The sequence below is a fragment of the Leuresthes tenuis genome, unplaced genomic scaffold (genome assembly GCF_036924035.1).
Source record: "Leuresthes tenuis unplaced genomic scaffold, fLeuTen1.0.hap1 SCAF_14, whole genome shotgun sequence".
NCBI lineage: Eukaryota > Metazoa > Chordata > Actinopteri > Atheriniformes > Atherinopsidae > Leuresthes > Leuresthes tenuis.
The window spans coordinates 22,266,823-22,287,629 of record NW_027325368.1 but is presented as its reverse complement, the minus strand read 5'-3'; the positions used below and the strand labels follow the sequence as shown (position 1 = coordinate 22,287,629).

Genomic DNA, 20,807 nt, shown 5'->3' with positions numbered 1-20,807 from the left:
AATGGGGTATGAGTCCAAAAATCCCTCGACAACATGACAGTGAGTTCAGATATACAGCCAGAGCCACAAAGAATTTTCTTCAGAAACAAGGCCAACAATGTGAAGTCAGGGAACAACATGAAGAGATAAAAGACACTGAAGCAGCTGCACGCTGAGAAGAACTGTTGCTGTTTTAAAGGCAGAAAGTAATTATACAAATACAAATTTTCTATGCTTTTGCACACATTATGACAGTTCCAAATTAACAGCAACACATTTGTATTTCATTGATCTATTAACCTAAACAAAAACTATGTCATCTGCTTTTCAGAGTTCTTACCTCTTCTGCCTCTTTGATGCATGGAAGCACCACTGAGTGTGTGAGAACTAAAACTGTCACAGGTCACTTTATAGAGTAACCACATGTACGCGTGACTTTGTCAGAACTGGCGTTGCAGATGTCATCTGAACTTCCTGAGAGATCAGGAAATATATCAAATTCTTAGAGTGAGGTTTATTTTTAATTATTTTTGCATATGCATGCTGCCTTGCTACACTAGGACTGATGCAATACTCACCCCATCTTGGCTCACAGCCCTCCACTGCCACAGCAGAGCCTTACAGTTGCTTTACCCCACCATGTTTAAATAAAACTTTCTCAGAGGTTATAGGACATACCTGATTGATATCCCCCATACTGTTTAACTTTTAGCTTTTGTTAGGACAATATTGCACAATTTACATTTAGTCTTTTAGCAGATGCTTTTATCCAAAATGACTTGCAAGTAAAGAACATTCAAGCTTCTGGACAGTAAGGAACCTTGCCACTTTTTTAAATCCATGCAAATGACAGCAGAAGTAGAGCAGCTCCAGAAGGGCAAAGCAAGCAGTAGGTAGGGCATGTTACAGTGTTAGAGTTGTTACATGTGAAAGTGTTCCCAAAAGAGAGGAGTCTGCTTGAGATACTTGAACGTAGAGAGAGATGACTCATTTCTGGTTTTACAATTGCGGAACAATAAAAAAATAAAAGGTTGGATTGAGACTGCCTGGTGCAAAGGTGGCAGCACCACGCGTTTCTGAGAGGAACACAGTGGTCAGGAGAGAGCATAAGCCTGTATGACGAGTTAGACTTCAGTTTCATTTCTGTCCCCAAAGGTACAGTTCTCAGTAAACTGCCCTGTGAGATACAGAAATGATCCTTCAGATAAAAACTATGAACCTGTGTTTATCACCATTAACTAACAACTTGGGGTGTGATTTGCACTCTCGTCTAGCAACAAGAGGGCTTCAAACTCAGATCTATGGCCTTTGCGTCTGCAGTTTGCGGTAAACTCGTGTTTAAATCAGGAGTTTAACACCCACAGCCAGCCGGTAATATGTTGCCATTTTCTTAATCTAGAATGGCGACTGTTTCCTTTATATATTGCAAATGTCAATAATCACATAGCAACAAGTGGACAGGTCATTAATGATGCAACAGGAGCTGTATCCCAGTAGAGGACTCAGGATGGAAAATGTAGCCACTGAACTATTTTATATTGTTAAATCGCTATGTATTTTCAATGGAGCAACACAGATATTTTACAGATATGTGCCATCAGATTGCGTTGACCATACATAGTCTGTACCAAGTGTTAGGTGGCATACTGAGTCAGATATGGTCTGATATGACATGACTGAAAGACAAATGCAACATACTAGGAGAAGGACGACTGGTCATCAATCATAACACCTGGCTTTCTTGTACCCTTTATTGCGGAGATGGCTGGAGACAATTTTGATGTTGATATCGTGTTGGATGGGCTGATTGGCTGGCGTGTAGTTAATATCTGTCTCTCTTCTATTTTCAGTTTGCAATACAACATTGATATTGTTGGACTCTGTTGATTGTTTTTTATTTGTTAGAAAAGCAACATGTTAAAATGGCGTTAGGTTTGTTGTGCATGCTGGTAAATGTGGACTATTCATATGTTCAAAGAATATGCAACCTCCAGTGGTCATGAGAGTGACTGTGCATGAAGGGTAAAAATGATGTCCATGACGTCCATGCCCTGTTGTGAAAAATCTGTATTTTTGCCTTAACCATGATCCATTCATAACCCTAACCCAATGAGTTTTGAGTCCTAACCAAGTGATGTTACAGCAAAAAGCTAACCAGGAAATTGTGTTTACATGCAAGCATGGTAGCCTTTAAAATGGGGTTGATGTAGGTGATGATCACCTTGTAAAAAGAATGTATTTTAGCTCAAACGACAATAGCATTTTTAAATTGTACCAGAGTAATATTTGTGTCTAAACCCAACCAAAAGGTGAGAAAAATATTGCAGAAACTTTATGTCATGAAACTGACGGAATATATGTTGGACTTGATTCTACGCCTCATCAGGGCTCATGGAGCATCCATGCAGCATTTAGCTGATCCGTTCCAACACCCGGTTTGTCCTTAGTTGGACCTTGTGGCTTGTTAAACTCATGTTAGACTCAACAATGATGTCAGCTCATATGTGGAAATGCTTATTTGAGGTGTGTTTCCTTTACTTTTTGTGTCCATTATTTTACAGGATGGAATTATGAGTTGTATTTAAGGGCATGAACAATTGACAGATATGGTTGCTCTGATCTGGTAAGATCCACACAGACCTCTCAGATCATCTGGAGTACGTTAGCCTAATTCAGTTTCTGCAATCTGATTATGTTTTCTTTATTCTTAAACCCAATTGATATGTTTATGTTTATATTGCCTCCTTCTCTAATGTGAAGCACTTGTGCAATTAAATTAGCCTTACATAAATAAGTTGATTTCAATCAGCATAACTGAAGACACCTGTGTGGCAGAACCTTTAAATGCATGTGACTTGAGGTAATGCAGATTAAGGATGTTCAGGATATGCTATTTATCATTTGAAAAATGGGAGTTTCTCCAAAAGATGCCATGCAGTGAAATAAAAAATGTCTGCAGGGAATATAAAAGAATATTACTTGCAACAAAGGGAGACCCATTTAGAGATGACATCACAGAAAAAAAACAACACACACATGTAATTTATTACATTAACCAAATTTCTAACACCAGTGTCTACACAGAACCTATCTGAAAAGATCCATAGAGAAAATATTTGTTGTTTTCACGTGAGGACACTAGCTGTATAGCTTTTGCCTGATGTGAAGTAGTTGTGACAAGATGAAACTGATGCTTATCTTTTTAATCCTTTCCGCCCAACCAGATGTTACAATGTATCCTTAGTGAAAAACAGAACCAAAAGAAATAATTAACCAGGCTTCTTGAGGGACATTCAAAGGTCTTCTTTGGATGTTGGCTGCCTTGTGTTCCATTCTTTGTCAAGATGAGGAGGATCCATCCCTCCATAAGGAGGCACTGACTTTCAGTCCACTTCTTGTATCATTTGACATAGCTCAGCCTTTTCTCTCCAACTCCCCTCCTTAAGAATGGCTTCTTGACAGTCACCCTTCCATAGAGACCATTTCTGATGAGGCTTCAGTAAGCAGTAGATGGATCAACTGAAGGTCCAGATAAAACCAACACCAAACATAACCACTTGAGAAACACGACTGTTAAACTTACATAAATAGAACAAAGTTAGTAATGAATACAAAAAAATCAAGTGTACAGATAAAATGGACGTGTGAAACCTGCATAGAAGAGAGCTATATATAAGCGATTAGCAGACAGTACAAGATGACTCTGGCTATTAACAGTTCAGACTGACTGACAAGAAATGTGTGAAAACAAATAATGTAAAAACTGTAGCTGTTGGATACCCTCATGTATCTCTGACTTTTAGTTCCTTTATCTACTGATATGAATGACCAAATCCAGACTCATGTGTGGCCTCAGAGCACCCCTGATATGGCGTGTTGTGCGTGCGTTTGTGTGCAATAAAACTGCAAATTCAGCTGAAAGTCTTTAAAGAAAGCCCGAATTTTCCATCTCAGTATACTTATGTGGCTTTTTAGAAGCACTTCTTAGTGAATTGTAATTACTGTAGTAGTTGCACTTTAGAGGACACACCAGCTTACGCATATTCAGTGTGAGTGAGTGTGTAAATGAAATGCCATTCTGCCATTAAAAAAAGAGAAGAAAATGAAACATTTAAGTGCCTCTAATGTGGTTTAAAGCTCTAATCAAAGCCATGTGGGGTCAGGGAGGGGAAATGAGAGTGGCAATAAACCGAAATAAAGTTTACATTTTACAGGAGAGGCTCTTTGTATTTGACATGCCAGTATAAGAAGGTTGTGTTTTAGAAGTCTAAAAGCACTCTACTTCAGATCTGGAGAGAAGATGAAAGCCTTGGTGCCATTTAAAGTTTGGGGAGTTTTTCATTCAGAAAGGGCTGGTCCTGTCATCTAAATAAAAAAAGAGAGAGAATTGTTTTTTCCACAGAAAGAAAGAGGTTACATCTGAAGAACTATAAAATAAGTTCTTGAAATTTTCACTGGTCAATGTTGCGTTATCCATGAACTCCCAGACACTACATACAAAAACTGCTCCTGACCTACCTTCCAGGTGTGAGAGTATAAATAGCGTCTAAATATCCCCACATGCACCCCTTCAGTAGGAACGGTGACTCCGCAGAGTGGTATGTCCGGGAAAGCTATGGGTTAATTCAAGACTAGGAGCAAAACCTGTTGCCAATTAGAAGCAGTGAGCGCCACATGTGTGCGAGACGTAGCTATCCTCAAAGGGGGCAGAGAGGCGCGTGGAAGCAAGCTGAGGAGCTGTGCAGTCAAGATGAGTTGCAGGTACATACACGGTGGCTAATATGACGATCAAACAGGGTCCACAAAACTGAGGGACCATCTTTTTGTGGCCTGTTTACATTTGAACTGCTTTGGACTGCAACATGGCGACTATTTCTGCATTTTTGTTACTCTTTGTCATCACTATGCCCACCACGGTGAGCGTCTCAGAGGTGTGTCGGGGGCCGCGCTGTTTTTCTGGACAGAACTGGAGCAGATCGTGCGTTGGAGCGCACTGCCAGGGGCGCGCGGAAACATCCACGTCCCGACGGCAGCCACACCACTCCGCTCAATCCAGGACGGAACATGTTTATCCGAGTTATCAGCAGGATCCTCATTTTAGCCAGCACCGCGCTCCGAGCGCACCTCTTTCGTCATTCACCATCACCCAGCCTCAGCATGGAGGCTTTACGCAGCTCGCTGGCACGGATGGCACCAGGAGGACGAACCCGAGGACCATAACGGCGGAGGTGTTTCATCCAGGCTGCGCCGGTGGCAGTTGTCCGACCACCGTCTCTCATCGCCCCACGAGTGATGATAGTGCAACGCGGGACTGCAAGGGGATTGGATGTAAACTGCCCTCGCGAATGCGCCAGAAGCAGACACCATGCGTCGGAGACGGTTGCAGTGCGCATGCAGGAGACGAGGGGAGAGAGAACTCTTCACCTGTTCACGTGACGGACAGAGCTGCACAGTTTCTGGGTGAGCTCCCGGACTCAAGCTCGGATCGTGGAGCTTGGATACAGCTGACATGTGACATGAAGCCAGGTCAGTGTCACTCTGCGGGTCATGGACGTTTATCTCAAAGAGAGCTCAAATAAAGCTTTACCAGTGTGAAACAGACACTTAATCTCAGCAATAGTTTTCTGTCTTTGCCTTAGGCTCAAATGAGGTTCCCTCAGAAGATGCTCTTGTCCTGCAACTGCAGCTCTCCAAGAGCCAGGAGAGGCTGGTTGAGGCCCTCCAGGACCAGCAAAACGAGGTCAAGGAGCTGCAGAGGCTCCTCAGTGAGCAGCAGGGGACGCTGGTCAGCCAGCAGAGGGAAATACTGGAGCAGCAGAGGAGGATGTATGAGCAGATGGAGCAAGTATGGCTGTTGTGATTGATGATGAGGAGGATCTTAATAACTGGCTATTTAGTTACTGAGCAGTATAAGCCCCTAATCTAGAAAAGTGTTATTTTGATTACTACTGAACTTCCTGCATAAGACCAAATCCATGTGTGGATCAGAGGGAGAGGATGTACTGTGAAATACCACAATCAAGATGAAAGAAGGCACATAATAACCAAACATTTTTTACTTCAATTTATATGCAATGTAATTTAAATTGCATGATTATGCTGGAACTGTTTAAATTGTATTCCCCTCCCCCTCCCCTTAATTCCAGGTAAAAGCCCAGTACAACGTACTGATGGACAGTATCAAACAGACATCTTTCCAGAACCTACAGGGGGACCTGGACAGTCACATGGAAACATTGAGTGGGAAGGTTGGAGCCCACCAAACACAACAGGCGCTTTCTTTGCATAAAGTGGACGTGGAAGCCAGCATCATGGAGGTGAGCTGCAAGTTTACTTCAAATAACTTGTAAAAAAACTCTTACATCTGACAGTCAGACAGGTGAGTACAGTATCTGTAACAGTACATGGTTACTACTCTTCAGTATATCTCTTAGTACCATGATGTTTGCTGCCATCAGGTGGGTCGGCCCCAGCAGGCCTGTGGCAGCTGTGGACCTGAGGAGTACTGCAGCTACCGCAGCGGTCATCCTCGCTGTGAAAAATGCACCATCTGTCCTCCGGGTTTCTTCCTTGTGGCCCAATGTTCAGTCCATACAGACAGGATCTGCCAGGTTAGCATTTAAAAAATTTTGAATTATGTTTTTGTTAGCACTTACAGTGGGGGACAACATTTTATTTTGACAGCCTAATGCCCCAGAGAAAAAAACAAGCCTTGTTCTGTGGTGAGCAATACCAAATGTATTTTTTTAAATAAAGCTGTTTGATTACTAAACAAATAAGAGGAAAAGTTGGTGATTTAATGACTTTGGAAGGAGGCAGCTTGCAGGTCCATTGTCTTCTCATTTCAGCAAGTGACTAAAAGTGACAGTTTGGTCATCATTACAGGATAGAGATGAATGTCTCGAAATAGCCGATTTGTGTGGCGATCAGCAGAAGTGTCTCAATACTCCAGGTACTATGACTTACTTTGTAATCGTTAAAATATTGTTGTGTAATTAAGATTGTATTTGTATGTTTTTCTCTCTTTTTGCCTTCTTCAACAACTGATGTTAGTCGTTATTTTAATTTTAGACTATAAATTAGTTTAGTCTTTGTAAAACAAGCATTTAGCTTGGTTTACCTGTAAGGATTTGACTCTGAGTTTCCAAACTGAGAGGACTCTCAAGAGGAGAAGCAGGGATAGCTGCTAATCTTGTTTCCCTTGTTTGGTCTCACCAGGTGGATTCAGGTGCCAAGGTATGACCATACGAGACGCCAACTCTGGAATGTGTAGCCATGGCTACTTCTTCAACTCTGACATGGACGAGTGTCAGGCCTGCAACGAGTGTGATGGGGAACCTGGGATTTCCCCTTGCACCTTTATCACAGACGCCATCTGCTCTGGTCCTGCTGCTGGCGACAGCGCGTTGTCTCTGTCATGGTCCGGTGACGTGAGTCTACAGGGTGCAAAAGGCCGTGCCTTGACTCATGCTTTCTCCAGCGTGCAACTTCACATCCAAGGAAGAGGCAGTGCGGGTCTGGTTTCAGCTGAGGATGGGCAGCTGGTAGTGAGGCAGCACGGTCTGGTGTGGCTGGATGAAGATCTGGCAGTGAGTCACGGCTGCCGCAGCTTCATCCAAGTCTGTCTGCGTATTAACAACACAGACGGCTCAGAAGGCCGCGACCTGAGTGGCGTGCGGGTGGAGCAGCGGGAGCGGAGGTCCCTCCAAAGTGTCAGCATCAGTGGGGTAGCAGAGGTGTCCCCAGGTCACATCATATCCCTCCTCCTCCGGAGCGCCAGCCAACACTGTAATCAAAGCGGTGAAGGTCTGCAGCTGTACGACCCCTCTGCACCTCCACTCAGCCTCCTCTGGCTTTCTCATGACACGGGGGCTGTTGCCATGACAGCACAGGCGATGGTTTCTGCACATTACCACACAAACTATCGCCCAGTCTTCCGGACCACCTCCACCTCTGACCCTTACGTAGTGGGGCTGACCCATGACGGTCGTGGGATCCGTTTTGCAGAGAGCGGCACGGTGCGTTTTGTGTTCCAGCAGGCGTTGTATTCTATGGGCCAAGCGTGTGTCACTGAGGGCTTCCAGCTTCTGGCATATCTAAACCATAATGGAACTGCAACGGAGTTGTTCCGTGTATTCAAACCAGGCGTCCACTACCGGGACACGTCTATTTCTCTGGCTGGAGCTGCTAATATCAGCCCTGGGGACACCATTGGCTTTGAGATACTCTCTCCTGCTCAGTGCAACGTTCGCTTCTTCGGTGACGACACAGGCATCAGTCTTCTGAGTTTGTTTTGGGTCCCAGCTGCCATTTCCTCCTCTCTGTCTGCCTCCGTATCCAACAACGGCCTTCCCTCAGGAGCAGTTCGAAACAAGCCTTTGTTCTTCCACCAGATCAGTCCAAAGGTGTCCCAGATGGGGCTTCTGGGGAAGGGATCTACAGATCAGAGACGGGATTTTGTCTTCAGGGAGAGTGGCACAGCCAGTGTAACTCTGGACCTCAAACTCATTCACTCCTGCAATTTGGTCAAGGTGACTCTGCTCAGGCGAAGTTATTCTGAGGGGTCAGGAGTGGGTGGTGAGGTAGAGGGGCAGCGGCCAGTCCAGTTAGCCCAGCAGGTGGCTGGCCAAATGCCCGAAGGCAGCCAGTGGGCCAGCGTGAGTCTTCGGGCATCCTTTCAGGTTCATAATGGTACAGCTGTTTTTTTCTTACTGGACTGTGTGCGTGGACGGGTCAACCACATTAGCCATCAAACAGGAAGTGGGGTGTCCGTCCTCTGGGTGGCAGCATGATGAGAGGAAGACAAAACTTTGCTATGCTGCTTCTTTATAGAGCCAGCCACAACATTAAAAGCCACTGAAAATGATCGTGTCATTACCATACAGATCTCAGCTGGGAGACCTTGGGTCTTTGGCATTCATAAGGATGTTATCTTAGCTTGCGCTGCCAGCTTAAGTATTATTACAACATTCCTAATCAGGGAAAGCTTCCCTCGAAGGATAGTGTACCTCACCACTCTGCAAAAAAAAAAAAACTGTTCAGGAACGGCTCAAGGAAAACAATAGTAGAGCCAACTTCATCCCAAACAGTCTACTGCCAAAGTTCTGGCACCATACACCGTGGGTCATCCCAAAGGTCCTGTGCCTCAATGGGTCACCAACATTTTTGGATCTCGGTTTTAATGTTGTAGCTGATCAGTATGTGTTCTTAAGTTCAGAAGACCAGATATTAAGCCTTTTATGTAATGATCTAATGTCACTGCCTTGGTTCCGGATGCAAAAGAAAGAAAGAAACGGCTAAACTGACTTTTCCATAAGTAACAAAATATATACACCAGCATCTTTAAGACCACCAAGATCACCAAATGTCCGGTTTGTTAATTCTGTCCAAAAGCTAGTAAAAAAGCACCAATATGGCTCCTTCTACTCCCAATGACTCTGATAAGTAAAGCTGTCTCCAGACTGCAACTTTATATTTAACTGGGAAATATATAGTTGTGTTCACAACTTTTAAAAGCTCCTGACTGAGTTGTTGGGGTTTTTTCTCTAGCATTTTCAAAAGTTTGATTTCAGAAGATAAGCCCTGCATCAAGTGCTTCTTTGATGGCTGCCAATCAAGACACTATTGCAGTAGAGTAGTTGTTGGTATAGCAGCAGAAGATATTACCAGCACTCATAAATTTCTGGAAGTTCATCCTCCTGTGAACACACCTTAACAATGGTAACCGTCTGCTTATTTCTGCTTGATTTTCAATTTTATTTCACTCTGACAGCCATTTTAAATCAACTGTGGAGTATTTCAAATATTTGAAAGATTACACATCAGTCATATTTTAATGGTTAAAAATCAGTACCAAGTCATCCTTTCTACACAAGTACATTAATGGCTCTAAAAAGCTACTATTTAACTGCATCTTTACGGAAATAATTTTTCATGCTTGAGCTTTCTGCTTTTCATGGTGTTTAAAATGTCATGTTTCTCATTTGTCCACCGTTTGTTTATATAATTCAGTTACTCTGCTGAAGCCAAAGGACATTCAGATCATTCCAGTTGTGACTACAGCATTTTCTGCTGGGGCTGGTTTGCATTCATAAGTGTGTTTTTTAAGAGCATATGTTTCATGTTAGCCACCATTTTCTTTTGTGAATATCTTCTGCATGCCTTGTTTAATGACCACCTTGCACATATAGACTTCAAGAGTCACTAAGGTCTTGTAGCAATTAAACTACTTATTTAAATATTAAAGCTTTAGCACCTAGGTAGTGTTAATCCAAAGTAATCTACAATAAAGTGTATATTTGAAGTTTTTTTTTTCCTGTAAACCCAATAAAAGTTTTGTTTTTCCAGATTTTTTTACTGCAGTGCAACCGTGTATGGACTCTGCTTCGTGTAGCATGGAATGCACTAATTCATATAGTTTTTATTTAAAAGTGAAGGTTACAAGACAAAGCTAGGGTTTCTAGTTTCAGACTATAGCTTCACATTGGCTTCGTATGACAAAGCTCATGGTGGCTAATGTTGGTTAAGATTAACATATGCCGAAGGATTACTGCTGCATCGCTTGAGCCTGTTTGAGAATACGGTTTCCTGAGGAGCGAGCTAAACTAAAAGCAATATTCAGAAGGTGGCCATGAGAGGAGCACATTTTTTATGCCTCCTCACTTCAGCATCAAACATTTCCATGGACTGGATCCACAGACATGATTCATGTTGCCACATGGGATTGTGTAAAAATGAGCATTTAGCTTGGTTTACCTGTAAGGATTTGACTCTGATTTTCCAAACTGAGAGCACTCTCAAGAGGAGAAGCAGGGATAGCTGCTTGTTAAAATTGCTTTAGCAGAGTTAGTACAGTTATTATCCAGTAAATATCCACAGCTTTTCTTCAATATATTTAAGATAAATTTGAAATCTAATAGTCATATCAGGTCTCACAGAGATGTGGAGACTAACAAAAATGTTTGCTGTTAGTAGAAGCCAGCAGGTGTTTCCCATTACTCATCAAAGAAAAGAGGTCCTTTATCATGAATTTGAACAGTTTGAATTATATTAGCAGGGCAGATAACTTGCTAATGGCCTTCCTTCTTCTTTCCACCAGTCAGTCTCTGAGTTCTGCACCGCTTTGGCACGAGTTCAAAAAGCAAACTCTGATCCTGGGCATGTTATATGAAAACCAGCAGACCACTCGATGTCATTATTTGGTTTCTTTGAAGTCATAACTTCCAGGTTAGTGTGTGCTGTAGATTAGTTAATAAATCACAACTCTTCAGGGATTAGTAACATTGTTATGTAGGTTCTGAGCCTCGAGGTCCTCGTTTCTCTCGCTCAGCATTAATTGACCAAAGTGTCACCGTGGATAAAACATATGCAACATGGGTCATGAACTATTTCTACAAAGCATGCACGACTTTTGTCAAAATCAAAGATGGGAGGCCAAAGACAATAACCAGAAATGAGTCGAACAACATAACAGAAAGACAGCATGTCATGTGACAAACTGAACCGTCCTCCAGGGTAGTGGGTGACTGGCTGGATGAGTTATAGTAGTCTGAGAGGGAAAAATATTTAAGGGAAAAAGGTCAGAGCCCCAAAGTATAGACGGTGGGGCTCTGTCTGGTATGAGCATTGGGCCAAGCACATTAGTACTGTGGGTAATAGAGTACAGATGGAGGAAAAAAAAGCATATGTATGTTTCAACTGGGTATGAACTATATTTGTAGGGATGTTATTTCTGTAAAAGATGTTTAGTTTGTTCTTTAGTATTGTTTTGCTTCCCCTGCCCCATCAGTTACTGAAAGTCCCTTATTTCTTTTTACAGTGACAGTTATGCACATCGAGCTTGTGTCCATAAATGCATAAAATCGAAACCTCCACACATTTAATAGGAGGCACGTGTGGTGAACAGACGCATTTCAGCCAGACAAATAGATGGGCTGCCAGACTTTGATTGCGTTATGAGGTGGCTGGTGAATTGTGCTCCATAAGGTGCACATATACAGGAAGTAGAGAGGTGTATGTGCAGAGAGCAGGTGCACCCAGAGCCTTGACAATGACACGAACATGGATCATTAAAGAACCCGTGAGAAGTCTTGAGAAAGAAGCCCAACCGATGCAAAGAAGGTGAGAAATCAACCGATCATGTGTCTGCACATCTGGAAGCTGTTCACACTTGTTTTGAACTTTTCTTCCCCGGTATCCACTTTGAACTTATCCACAGTTCCACAGTTTTTGTGCTCTGGAGTAACTGATTTCGGGTAAATATTATAGAAACCAGCCAGTAGGTAGCCTTGAATTATAGGCCACAAACACAAATAATATAGAACGGTAACAATCTAAGGAAATCCCGACATGTACAATTTGAAATGTTCATAATACTTACAGTGTGGTAAATTACATAATAATATTCTGGGCTGGGCTATACATGTTCGAAAATATTCAACCACATATCATTTAAAAGCCATGATTTGATCAAACCTTTCCATTTTTCTCAAATGTAGCACAGACAAATGGCACAACACTGCCCTCTAGAGGAAGAAATATGCCATGAATCAATTCTGGTGGAGTTAAAATTTATTAACACTTCATATATAGTGTGTAATTGTAAAGATAGCAAATGTCCTTACAACATGTTAACAGTTACATCTGGTTTTAAATGCATCTGCTGACAGAGTTGCTATGTGACAATATAATAGTATATTATATTAATTACTATTCATTTTAGTTTGAAATAAGTTAGTCAGGGCTTAAATATCTGACTACACACAGTGTGACTATTTTCATTGATTGCACTTCAGGGATTACAATTTCAGTAACAAACAATTACATAATATTACAATACAGTCACTGAAAAACAACAGGAAATGACCAAACGGTGTCTCCAAATGTGAGGGAAAGGCAGCTTGTGAGCTATAATTGGGGAAAAAAAGGAAAATTAAACCCCCCTATTAGCACAAAGGGTTCTGACTACATAAAGCCAGAAGTGAATTCTTAAAACATGTGAGCCTTTGATAAAAAAGGTTGTACTACTGTCATATATAATAAATTATTTTAAGGTATTTATATATAGAGGATTGTAAATGATAATTCGGCACTTATGTGTTGCAGCAGAAAGTAAATTGTGCAAAATTCTATTCTATGAGGGATTTGTTTGAGGCTAGCAGTGAAGTAAGCGGACGACAGATGAGAGAAAGCTTTACACGCTTTATGTTTCGAGGTGTTAAATAAGCCTAAAATGGTGTCTTTTACCGAAAAACCAAAAGACTAAAAGGAGTTGACTAATATCTCTTTGGATAAGACGTAAGCACGATGTCATGATGTCATGATGTCATGATGCACAAGCTCCGTAATAGTTCTGTAAAGCTACCATACGGTTGTTAAAATGACAACAAATACTCAATGCACTTCCACTGCAAGACGGACTAAAAGTGTAAAGACGTTTCACCGAGATCATGTTCTTGACAAAAAGTATGTGTTAAAAAACTGCAAGTTTACCACATGTCAAACACCGAACTGTAAAATATTAGGTTGGTTTTTTGGTCCGTGCTGCAAAGAGAGCTGACTGTCTCTGAGAGTGAGAAAGGCAAGAGTGAATGGGTGACCCCTGTGAGAAGGGTAAGTACAGAGGAATGACCGGGTCATGTAGTGTCATGGTTAAGTCGGGCCAGTGAGAGAACGGTAAAAAGGTTTCAGTGCAGGATCTCAATGAGAAGGCGCTTAAAGTCTCCGCCACACTCAGAGTCCAGGGCCTCTTTCAGAGTGACATCGTACTTCTCCAGGTACATGTCCTTCACCGTCTCCAAGTCAATCTGTGGGTTGACAAGATGAACTGTAAACCCTCTTGAATTTTGTCTTGAAGTTGACATTCATAAAAGGACTATTTTACCTGCTGATAACTAAGCTCTTGTTTGACTGTTTCGTCTCTTTGTAAAATCAGATTTACAAAGCCGCAGGTCAAGAAAGAAAAATGTTCTTATTATTTATTTCTATTGTTTTCTCAAGGATTTTGTAAAAAAAGCAGTTGAACTTACACTAACAAATATTGCTTATTCGATTTTACGGAAATCTGCACGGGATTAGTCAATCACAAGTCAAAAACACACATCTTAAAAAGCCCTGTTTTTAAATCAGACTCTTCTGTGTACTAAAATAAAAAGCCATTGGCTAATAAAAACTGTAATTGTGTCCATGTTATGACGCATTTACACATGATGTTGACAATTTAATATGATTTAATGTGTACATAAAAGGTCTCTGTTTCTGGTAAACTCAACTTTTTTGACCACTGACCACAGGACCGGTACATACCTAAGATGATGGACCGCGAAGGTCTGCTGGTTCTGGTTAAGATCCAGAATTACCATCTCATTCCACAAAACTGACAAAAAGCTGCATGACCCAAGCTATTTTTTGGTTTTCCTGTATCTACCTACAATGGTATGGACTGTGACTGTAATTGTTCAAATTTGTCCAAAAGCATATTTCAGAATTTTGTTGTTCTAAAAATGCTTCATTTCCACCGTTTCCGAGTCTGGCAACTGTGTGGTTTCAAAATAATGCCTGTAATACCGTCTCAAGAGCATAATTACACACTGAGATCTGGAAACACACTTGCCTCAGAGCGTCCTACGATGATGCGAATAAGTGTGTCTTCATCTGTGCCCAATCCCTTCATTGCAGCATTGAGACGTCTGGCGAAATACAGCTGGGGGTTCTTAGCACACCTCACTGTAAATCACACACAGGATTACAGCAGGTGTTAGTGAAAGAACTGTTAACAGATTTGAGATTTAAGGGACTTTTGCATGAGCATGCTCCTACTTACCAAGGGCAATGTAGCAGTCCTTAAGAGTTCCTGTGGCCTCAGAGTCAATGGTGTCCAAAATGTCTGTTCCTGAAAGCTGAGGAAAAACAAATGAATCCATGATTGAGCCATTTAATAACAGTAATATTAACAACAAAAGCATCTGAAATTACAAAAAAAACGTATTAAAATTCAGCAATATAAAAACTATAAAATATCTTCTTTCTCTGTAACACTTTATTCAAGACATACCGACTCATATGCCTTAAAGGTGGCCTGAAGCTGCAGGTAGTTCCTGTGTGTCAGGATGTAGGTGAAGGTTGACTCATCTGTGCCGAACCTGCCTTCTCCTGCCTGGTCAATACAAGGGGGAACAACATTTGTTTCAGTTTTGAGTATTGGAAATGTATGGCATTTGATTTGAAGAGTGGGAATAAGAGTCTATTTTCACACTTTTGGTCATCCTTTTTCAGAGAAATAGTAATAATTCAAGTGAACTGTTGCAAGCTACAACTGTGCTTTCTCTGTGTTACGATGACAAATGGAATAACGGAAGAGATTTAAGGAAAATTCTGAAGTGTTTAAAAAGGATGCATTTTTCTGGTATATTTGTGTGTCTGTGATGATAAACCAAAATCAAATATTCCACCTTTGAATACCCAGTAGTAGGTAGTACACTTACAAAGCTTCAGGATGAGGTTGACTAAACTCATTTTCACAAATTTTAACAAGAAGCATTAGTGTTAGCATGACAATAAACATGCTAATGTGTCTTTATCAGTGCACCACAAAGCAAAAACGTTAGCATGTTTGTTAACTTGACTAGAATAAATTGGTGAATTTAGATTACCGTAGCCAACCTTGTCCTAAAGCTTTAATTATGTCTTATCTATCTACCTTTGGTTATTACATTTTGGACAGTGACCATGCAGTCTCTTTATGACAAGTAGCAACAGCCACAACAGCAGCTCTTTGAGGTTTACCTGAGGAAGAAAGTTTTATTTTTAGCTAAATGCTAACGTTAAAGTTGTTAACACTGAGCTTGTTTATTATTTAGTACATTCTGAAAACATGAAATTTGATACATTAGATGATGATATTACAATGCTGTAATAAAAGCGGCAGCATACCATTAAAAACAAGCTATGGTATTATAATATGTGGACATTTGCATAACTAAATGTAGAACAGCATTAACTTGCATTGGCCCATAATTCAGTACAGTCCCTGTTGGAGAACACACCTCAAACAAAGAAGCAGCATCTTGTTCGGCTAAACCCTCATCCACCTCGTAGCCCTCATCTCTGCTCGCCTGTAATAGAAACATGAGAGAACAATGTGAGGTTCAGGAAAATGGGCAAGAGAGAGAGGGAAAAATCGTACTAAGCTGAACCAAAGAGACTGGATTACAAAATAACATAAAACATTTATGGGATAACAATCATCTGTTCCACATTAAAGGGAAATAGCTGAAGACCACTTGGAATGGCATTGCTGTGGAACATGAGTAACACTATTTGTCTGTTTTTTCAGAGGAAGGAAAAAGAGGGGAAGCAGAAAAGGGTGGGGGCAGCAGGGAAAGAGCCGGAGATGGCATAAAGGCCTCAACGTGCCAAACAATTTGACAAATGTCCAAGTGGGCGAGCACATAACAATTCTGCGAGTCATTATGGGGGAAAAAAAGCTAATTTCTCTTCCTCCTGAAAGCTTTCTTCCAGATTCAAGCCACTATGCTAAAAGTGCACATGCTGACTGGAAACAATCATTAGTTTTCTACCTGCAGCAGTGAAATCAACAGGTTCCTCACATCTCCACTTGTATCATCCTCAATATCTGTCTCCAGGTCATGCTCATGCACTGCAGGGGAAGATACACAATTAATTCAGTCTGGTGCTCGTCAAAGTCTTCTCATAAACTCACAAACAGGTTTTCAATAACTATGCGGAAATCCCCACAACGATAGATTTTATACTGAGTGAAATTTGACCTCAACATGGATCAAGTCCTACAGACTGAGGGAAAATGAGTCATTAAACCATGCTGACATAATAATAAGAAGAGTTTCACAGTTTGGTTAACAGGCCACATTTTCCAGGAAAACAAATAATAACAGATTGTTAGCTGCTTTTTATGATTTAGCAAGAGGAAAACGTACCCTGTACATATGCCTCCTTGTAGCTCAAGATGTCCTGTGGGGGAAAATGAAAATGGAGCTCATTAGAGAACATCTTACATCATCTCAGAATTACATCTGAGAAACAAGGATGCTCATCTCTCAGTTTCTTTTTCTTCTGAAATTTCAAGGCCCAAATATGACCTGTTCTGTATTCTGACAACAAAATGCAGTACTGCTCTCAACCATGGCATTCATAAACTCTTCTCAACAGACTAAAGTTTTGTCTGGTGTTCTAGCTTTGATGCTCTCGTAAGGCTTGCTATTCCATTCACAAAGTGACATCATCACTTTTAGATACATTTTATTACAGCGACTGGAACCTGTCATTGGGATAGAAGTAACCGCTTTAAACTGGTTAACATAAACTCTAGTTCGTTCATGTAAATAATGAGTCTTCCACATTCCAGTGATAGTTATGGAGTTCCACAGGGTCCTGTGTTTGGACAGAGAACTTTACACCTTATACATATTTCAATTAGGGAATATCATTAACCAGCACGGCATAAATTTCCACTGCTAAGCAGATGGCTTTCATGGTATTCATGATGCTGAAATCAGTGAGGTCACATACATGTAACCTTATCAGGATGAGAAGAGTCTTTAGCTGATCCAAAAGGCGGAAGAAAACTTAGTAAGAGAGCTTTAGGATCTCATTTACCCTTTCTGTCCGGTTTAAGAGGGGAAACAGTCTGAGCACAGATCCGAGACGTCTCTCTGCCCAGCCACCTCCTCCAGCTCTTCTGAAGGGACACCGAGGAGATCCTATATGCCAACTGAGAGATGTACCTGGGTCTGCCCTGACGTTATGACCAGAACCCCTCCACACTTAAAACTCTACTCTGAGCTCCTCCCAGATGGCCGAGGTCCTCACCCCGATCACCAAACTCTATTATGTCTTAAAGACCTCACGTTACCACACTTTTTTTAACTGAGCGCTTCACTCTCGAAGAGCAGACTAACCAGTGGGGCCTGGAGTTTTCGAAAGTAGAATGGGAGGCAGAGCTTACAGCTATGAGGCTCTTCTTTTGTGGAATCAACTTGCAGGTTGGGTTCAGGAGGCTACTTCTTTTTAAGATTCAACTTAAAACTTCCCTTTTAAATAAAACTCATACTATGTGCTGGCCCCAGTGCTTGCAGTTAACTTAACTTTATAAAAGCATTTGTGTGTCTAAAAGAAATACTGTAGGGTGTTAACCTGAGTTTAGTGAAACTTTGCTGGTGTTAGAGCTTTATTTTGGGACAAGATTAACTCAAGGTAAACAAAGATTTCCAAGCCGTGTGATTGAAAATGTCCTCAGTGGTTTTCCAAAGATAAGAGATTGCATTGTGACAGATGAAGTCAAGTCAAATCTCCAGAGTGAACCAAAGCAGAGACACAACGCACCACGATTAACCTTCAGTACCGCCAGACAACACACCTCATTTGTGGCGGTGCACAAGATCTCGACCAGCACGGCTTCGTCCGTGCCTGCCCCTTTCATGGCCTTCCTCAGCTCCTTGGCGAAGTAGACTTGAGGAGCGTCCAACATGGCAACAGTGGCTTTCTCGAAACTACCTGTCAGCTCCTTCTTCAGGACTTCCTCCAGCTCCTGTAAAATAACACAGAGCTCAAAGGATCTGTGGTGTGTGTGTGTGTGTGCGTGTGTGTGTGTGTGTGTGTGGAGGAGAACACAAAGAGAGGCAGGTGGGCGGGGACTCACGTCATCATACTTTTCAAAGTAGGCCTGTTTGATTTCCACACGCTGCGCTGCAGAGCGATTGGCCAGGATTTGAATAATGGTCTCTTCATCTGTGCCTGGAAAACATAAAAGAAATTAATCGTCACAATAATTGGATTTAAGAGTTTTTCGATCACAGCAAAAAGGCTTAAGAAACATGGTTTTTAAGGCTTGCTGCTTCTTCTTTTGTCCTCCACTTGTCCAGTGGACAAGTTTTTTTCCACTTTTTTAGGACACACTGCACACCATGCAGAGATATTCAGAATTTCAGCTAACATCTCTTTGGAAATCACCTTTAGATACAAAAATACCCCGATATGTCTGTCAAACTGTGTTATCTTTGGTATTTTTCATGGGGCTGAGAAAATTGGGCTGCTTGTGACAAATTGCCTAAAGATATCATTTAAATTTGGGTCTTTGCTAAGTTGTCTGTTATGTTCCGACACAACACTTGTTCACCCCTTGAGTTGGATGCCTTTTTGATGCCTGAAGGATTCAGAGGCAAGAGTTAAGTGAATGTGACGAACAAAGAGAACTACTGCTCAAGACCACTTTAAAAGAATACAGGAATTTGCATCGAAGAGAAAGAGCATAATGCACAGTTACAACTGGAAAAATCAAAGAAAAATAAACTTGTGTGTACTTACCTAAACCTTTACATGCTTTTCGAATAGCTTTTATATCAGCTGTGACATCGAATTCCTCAAATGGGACAATGGTGGGCTAGAGAACAAGACATGGGCAAAAAGAATCAATGTTTTTCCAGATAAATTGCGCATCTATTCACTAAAACCTAAAAGTAACAAGGAGTGAGGAAGTCAAATCTTTAATCATACACTGGCTAATGACGACACTGGTATAAAGCTTCGGTTGTAATGCTCTGAACCCAGACTACAGGGCGAGGTTGTGTAAAGGGTTTGATCTGTGTGTTACATCCTGGCATTAAGCCTCCGCAGGGGCTGGGTGCCGCCTGTGTGTGATCGCTGAGTCATAGAGCAGCAGACAGTCTCCTCTCCTCACCCACTCTGAGCTGAACACAATGCGGCCTTATCGATCTGACTGCTGAGAAGTCCCGTTTCCCCCCTCTGCTGCCTCCTGGGCCCCGTCAGGACACACTCCCTGTGCACGAGTTAACTGCGCCAGTGGCGACCCAGGCGGCCTGCAGGCAGCCAATTCACTCTAAAAGTCATCTCCCGAAGAAAATAACAACAATAAAGTCCATTTGGACGTTGTCTGTGTCACTCTCTCGACACTTCGGTGAGCTTCTCCTCCCTGCTGATTTCTATGACTTTCATGCTACAAAACTTTTCAGCCTTAAAGCGGCGCTTTTAAATGGAATGATCACTTTGATTGTGTGTTTGGCAGCTGAAGTTCGAGTAAAATCTGCTTTTCTTACCTGCACGTTGCCCATGTTCGTGACGATTATCCCCGCTGTGAGATGACGGATTGAGGGTGCCTGGTGTGTGTGGTGGTGGATGCGGGATGGGCTGCTTCTGCAGGGGCTCAGCCCTGTCCGCTGCGGCGGAGGTGACGTCACCGCAGATGGAGCGCGGTCAGGTGGAGGCACCAGAGTGAACAGCGGTTGGCACTGACGAGCTGGTGTTTATTTGTCAAAGTATTTTTGGGTTTATTTCTTTTATGTGACCGAGGAAGCGACATTTACACATGTTTGGAGCCTGACTGCAGTTTGGTGCCGTGTTGCCTGTTTATAACCGAGTCATGTGACAAAGAAACCCGCTTAATTATAAAGTAACAGCACATAAGAAAAAAAAAAGTATATATATATAATCTGAGCCTTCATAGGTCTCAAATTTTGGTAGATACAACATATGATAACCAAGAAGTAGTGTGTGAAAAACTAAGTCTATTATCCAAGCACTGCTAAGGTGAAAAACACTCAGGCTTGTTTATTGAACAGTTCTTGTACAAGAGAGAGCAAAACTTCAACACAGAGCACCAGAGCTCTGACTTACAGTTTCAGTGCATGTTGTATTATACCTGAACACAGTAGAAGAAAAAAAATGTCTACGTATCCGACCACGCAAGCCAACTTCTTCCTATCTCCTGATGAGCTGGACAGCCTTGTGGAGTGCACAAACCAAAATGAACAAAGAAATACAGCAATAACATCATG

General features: G+C 41.8%; 2 protein-coding genes across 2 annotated transcripts; one reads left to right on the top strand and one right to left on the bottom strand.

The window, feature by feature from the left end:
- The first annotated feature begins 4,671 nt into the window (after positions 1-4,671).
- On the top strand, positions 4,672-9,629 carry LOC140269302 (uncharacterized). The gene is made up of 6 exons (XM_072364340.1): positions 4,672-5,505; positions 5,619-5,824; positions 6,126-6,296; positions 6,438-6,590; positions 6,865-6,931; positions 7,198-9,629. The coding sequence occupies exons 1-6, from the start codon at positions 4,842-4,844 to the stop codon at positions 8,769-8,771; spliced, it is 2,835 nt and encodes a 944-aa protein (XP_072220441.1). The 5' UTR covers positions 4,672-4,841; the 3' UTR covers positions 8,772-9,629.
- A 2,887-nt stretch (positions 9,630-12,516) lies between these two features.
- LOC140269139 (annexin A13-like) lies at positions 12,517-20,197 on the bottom strand. Its single transcript, XM_072364163.1, has 11 exons — positions 20,070-20,197; positions 19,321-19,396; positions 18,656-18,750; positions 18,374-18,544; positions 16,935-16,968; positions 16,557-16,636; positions 16,023-16,091; positions 15,032-15,133; positions 14,801-14,876; positions 14,591-14,703; positions 12,517-13,784 (listed from the first exon to the last, which is right to left on the bottom strand). The coding sequence occupies exons 1-11, from the start codon at positions 20,082-20,084 to the stop codon at positions 13,665-13,667; spliced, it is 951 nt and encodes a 316-aa protein (XP_072220264.1). The 5' UTR covers positions 20,085-20,197; the 3' UTR covers positions 12,517-13,664.
- Positions 20,198-20,807: the final 610 nt, after the last annotated feature.

Bases quoted from the DNA above. Each gene is read 5' to 3' on its own strand.
- LOC140269302 (XM_072364340.1), top strand. From the start codon at position 4,842: ATGGCGACTATTTCTGCATTTTTGTTACTCTTTGTCATCACTATGCCC. The intron at 6,297-6,437 runs GTGAGCTGCAAG...TGCTGCCATCAG, and splicing joins TGGAAGCCAGCATCATGGAG to GTGGGTCGGCCCCAGCAGGC. The intron at 6,932-7,197 runs GTACTATGACTT...TGGTCTCACCAG, and splicing joins GAAGTGTCTCAATACTCCAG to GTGGATTCAGGTGCCAAGGT.
- LOC140269139 (XM_072364163.1), bottom strand. The intron at 18,545-18,655 runs GTGAGTCCCCGC...GTTATTTTACAG, and splicing joins ACTTTGAAAAGTATGATGAC to GAGCTGGAGGAAGTCCTGAA. The intron at 16,969-18,373 runs GTGTGTTGTCTG...TTTCCCCCACAG, and splicing joins TGTGCACCGCCACAAATGAG to GACATCTTGAGCTACAAGGA.